General features: G+C 38.2%; 1 protein-coding gene across 1 annotated transcript in view; it reads right to left on the bottom strand.

The window, feature by feature from the left end:
* Window positions 1-1,267, bottom strand: part of LOC106875889 (uncharacterized) — a 19,555-nt gene extending 18,288 nt beyond the window's left edge. The window contains exon 1 of the mRNA XM_089341973.1: window positions 553-1,267. Coding sequence (XP_089198099.1) covers window positions 553-597 — 45 coding nt within the window. The 5' untranslated portion in view covers window positions 598-1,267. The remainder of the gene's footprint in view (window positions 1-552) is intronic.
* Window positions 1,268-4,613: the final 3,346 nt, after the last annotated feature.

Raw genomic sequence — 4,613 nt, 5'->3', positions numbered from 1 at the left:
TATATATATATATATATATATATATATATATATATATATATATATATATATATATATATACATACATATACATTTTCATTAAAGCTGCAAAAACATCACAAACAATGTTACTCAGAGTTTCACGTTCCCGTTCGTCGGGCAGTTGTGATCAAGATTGGAATAAAATTGTGAAGACAACTGTCCGACGAACGGAAAAATGAAACTCTGAGTAGCATTGTTTGTGATGCTTTTGCAGCTTCAATAAAAAGGCATATTACTCTACGTTCGGTAGACTCGTGCGGCCCTCGGACTATTTCATTCCTCCTTGTTCTGCATTTATATAGTCACACACACACACACACACACACACACACAAAGGACAACAAAACCAAGACAGGACAAGTATCCGGACGAGTGCCTTGGTTTTGTTGTTTGTTTCCCTCGAATATATCCTTGCTAACTCGGAAGACTACGGCGGATCGATCAGCCTGGAACCTAACGAATGACCAAGTAACAACACAGCCACAGCATAAAAAATATATAAATAAATAAATAAAAGGAAAAAGTACTTACTGTTAATAGAATCCAAAAGAAGATTAGTCGTAGTTTTACTGCCATTTTGTTTTTGTTATGTATCCTGTAATAATTGCGTTTTTCGATTTATTGACCAATTAAGAAGGTAATTTTTTTACGTCTGTTTTGGATTTTCGTTCTCTTGTTCTTTATCCTTTGTGGGTTATAACTTCCTAATTGAACAATTCTTTGAAAAGAAATAAATTTTTAATTTTTTTCTTTGAAATTTATCCAGACACTGGTGGGATTTCCAAAATTTTCCAAGAAAAGTTGTTATATAAATATATATATATAAATTATAGAATAGGTTTTTTTTTAAGTTTGACAGTGTGTATGTGTGTTTTTTTTTAATGTAATATCTAACTTTGGTTCCTGCTTACACTGCATATAAATTGGTAAAAAAATCCTTGTGACTTCAAGTCTTTCCAAACTATATGGAAGAGAAATATAAGATTTTCTATCAACAGTAAACTGCAAATTACAAGGAAAAATAATCCCAAAATATACGCCTAGCAATTTAGAAATCTAAAACCAAAATGATTCATCGTTCTCTTGTGCATTTAGGAGCTAGCAGACGACATGGATTTGACAAACAGTAATAATAGTTTTTGTTTGTTTTTTGTTTTCTTTCAACAAATAGAACCTGCAAAGCGTGTTACACACCTAGAAGTTCAACTATGCAAAGCTGAGTTTTGATTAGACTTCACTTAACAAATAAAGAATACGAATAATTTGTCAGTTGTGGGTATGATCCAATGAAAAAAAAGTTAACGTGGATGTGGGAGTTGGGACATTGTTGCTGTATTGAATTAGCGCGGTGGGGTGGTGGCGCGAGGAGCAGTGTCAGTGATTGATAGGAAATACCTCCGTCAGTCATAGTTTAATCTCTCATACAGACATTTTTTTTCTCACCATCCAACCGCTTTTATTTTCTTAACTATTTCTAAACCCACTCCCCCTTCTTCTCTTAACCGCTCATCTTAATATTCGCCTCACATGTGTACATAACATTTACACGTGCACACGACATTAAACACGAGTTGATGAATGTACTTCTAAGTGGCCGCACGAGACGTTAGAAATAGCAGCCATAAGGACCTCATTCAAATCACACAAAAAGGTGGAAGGACACGTTGGATGATCTAGTGCTTGATACCGCCACTACCAAATATGTAAACATTGGGCACAGCTAGAATGCCACTAATCACAGGGTTGTTCGATTAGAGTTGATGTGAGCCTAAACGGTAACAGCAACCGCCAACAACACTTAAATAAATGCGTGGGCGTGGGGGAGGGCCATCAATTAGCAATAGACAAGGGATTTAGAAACTTAGGGGCTGTAGCATAGCTAGCGGGAAGCTGCGAGGTGGGGAGGTGGTGGTATTGCTTGAGCCAGCCTTGCTCCGGGCAGGGCTGGCTCAAGGTACCAGGAACTCGGTCAGTCGCCCAGGGTGCCATGTGCACCAAGGGGGTGCCAAGGAGGGCGCGACAAAACAAGGAAATTTCCACGACCGTCAGCTTGTTCACGCTGAAGTTCAGCTCGCCCAGGGCGCCAGCGACCTTAGGTCCGGCCCTGACTCCGGGTGACGCATTTTACGGGGTCGATACTTTTGAAGGAGTATGCTATATAAACTTGTTTCTATGGGTTTAGGGCCCCGGGGTGATGGGAGTAAAAGTGGAGGGCAAAACAAGGGCTGCACCGGGTTGCATACACTGTGGCTACACCCTCCACTGCCCTGACTTATAAGGGGTTTGTTAAGATCTTTGCGGCTTAGATTGGGAAAGAGCGGAGTTGATAGAAGCTATTAACATTCACTCCCCCCCCCCCCCCACAATCACCCGTGAGCTAAAAAGTAGAGTAACGTCGTCCCTCTGCGTATCCACCCCCCATTTTCCATCCCGGAGTGGGGGGGGGGTGCGATGAAATTTAAGATCAATTCCTAATAATGAATTGCAGGAATTGGCAGAGTTAGGGACCTTACAGTTGTTTTTCCCGGTCCCTTTTGCGCAATGGCATTGTTTGGATGAAAGGCGGCGAAGCTGGCAGAATCGTTAGCACGCTGGAAGAAATGCTTAGCGGTATTTCGCCCGTCGCTACGTTCCGAGTTCAAATTCCGCCGAGGTCGACTTTGCCTTTCATCCTTTCGAGGTCGATTAAATAAGTACCAGTTACGCACTGGGGGTCGATGTAATCGACTTAATCCCTTCCCCACAAATTTGAGGCCCTGTGCTTCCAGTAGAAAGCACATTGTTTGGATGATCTCTTTAGCCCAATCCCCCGGTTTAACATCAACCTTTGGACTTTGGGCGCCTTTAGTGTATAATGCTATGTTCGCAGGAACCAATGTTAAAATATATGCAAATGGAATAAAAAATAAAACAAAAAAAAAACACATACACATTGCCAAACATTAAAAAAAAAATCCTATTCCATAATTGCGTTGAAAGGATTCGGAGCCAAATCTCTGGTTTAAGGATAACTTTCACCTTTCCTTCAATCAATCCCAGAAATCTGTAAGCAAAAGGTACGAAAAAAAAAAAAAAAAAAAAAAAAACTCAAGAAACAAAAAATAAAAAGCAAAAATACAAAATTAAATAAAACAAAAGGTCAACCCCCGCCGCAAAAAATCAAAAAAATCCCAAACACCTGCCTCCCTTTTTTTCGCTTTATTAAGCGTAAAAATTATGTATGTATGTATGTATGTATGTATATGTATGCATGTTCTTTTAAAAGAAGTACGTTTATTACAAACTTGAAAGAAAATGATGAATCTCCATTCTTGAAGAGTTGGGTATCACATGCATCTCAATTTTGGAAACGTAAAATTCTCTAAAACTGAATAAACAGACATTAATATATCAAAATATCCTGTCTGTAGTTTGCTGTATATAAACACTCTATATAGAAATAAAAGCAGCTAAAAACAAATATTTCATGTATTAAATATTTCTTTTATTTCAATAGTTTTGACTTCTTTTGCGTAATTCTTTGTTGAGTTTAAGCTAAATATTTCATTGAAGCAAGGTGTTACATACACCAGGCGTAAACTAGCTGGTCATACACTAGTAAATACATAAATAAATGTGTATTTGCATGTACCGGAGTATATCTGTGCCAGCCTGCATGCGGGCGTGCCTATGTGAGTTTTCATGGACAAGAGTTTCCCAAGTAAAACGATCATTGTTCGTGAGTTGAACAAAAGCGCTCCGGGATGATGCTTTGAATTCAAGTAATATTGTAACTGAAAGAAAGAAATTTATCTTTGAATTTGGAGACAGCGTTTGTAGACATCTCTGTCTTTTTTGTTTCGGTCATTAGATTGCGGTCATTAAATTGCGGCCATTGGAGCACCGACCACTCTGAAGGGTTTTATTTGGAAAAGATCGACTTCAGGGCTTTGCTTTTTTAAAAACCTGGTGCTTATTATATCGGTTTGTTTTGTCAAACCATTGAGTTACACAGACCTAAACAAACCAACACCGGCTGTTAAGCACGGTGAGTAAGGAACACACACAAAGACACGCATATATATATATATATATATATATATATATATATATATATATATATATATATATATATATATATATATATATATATATATAGCGTATGGATTAATGTTGGAATGTAACATTTCCAATGAACTCGCTTCAAAATGCGATGGGCGCGTGATTTGGGGATTCCTGTTTCATGAGCCATTTGTCTTAAAGATTTCTATGGGGATCGGTGGTGGGCTTCCAGCAATAATCTTCCTTTAAAAGACTGGCTGATTCCCATGGTCTCCTTGAATGCTCCTTATGGACGTCATGCACCATTCCATCTGATTCAAACTTGTCTCAGGTGCGAGCAATGGAGCGTCGCATTGGTTTCTAACCTAGATCCAAAGCTCCTTCATTGGAATATGTATGTATGTATGTATGTATGTATGTATGTATGTATGTATGTATGTATGTATGTATGTATGTATGTGTGTGTGCATGTATGTACGTATGAGACAGAGTATGAGACAGGTACATCGGGAGTGTATAATCATTTGTTTCTATAGTGACACACAGATACA

The sequence above is a fragment of the Octopus bimaculoides genome, chromosome 25, assembly GCF_046866305.1.
Source record: "Octopus bimaculoides isolate indiv1 chromosome 25, ASM4686630v1, whole genome shotgun sequence".
Taxonomy (NCBI): Eukaryota; Metazoa; Mollusca; class Cephalopoda; order Octopoda; family Octopodidae; genus Octopus; species Octopus bimaculoides.
Note: the sequence above shows the minus strand (reverse complement) of the source record. Positions and strands in the feature narration are given on the sequence as shown.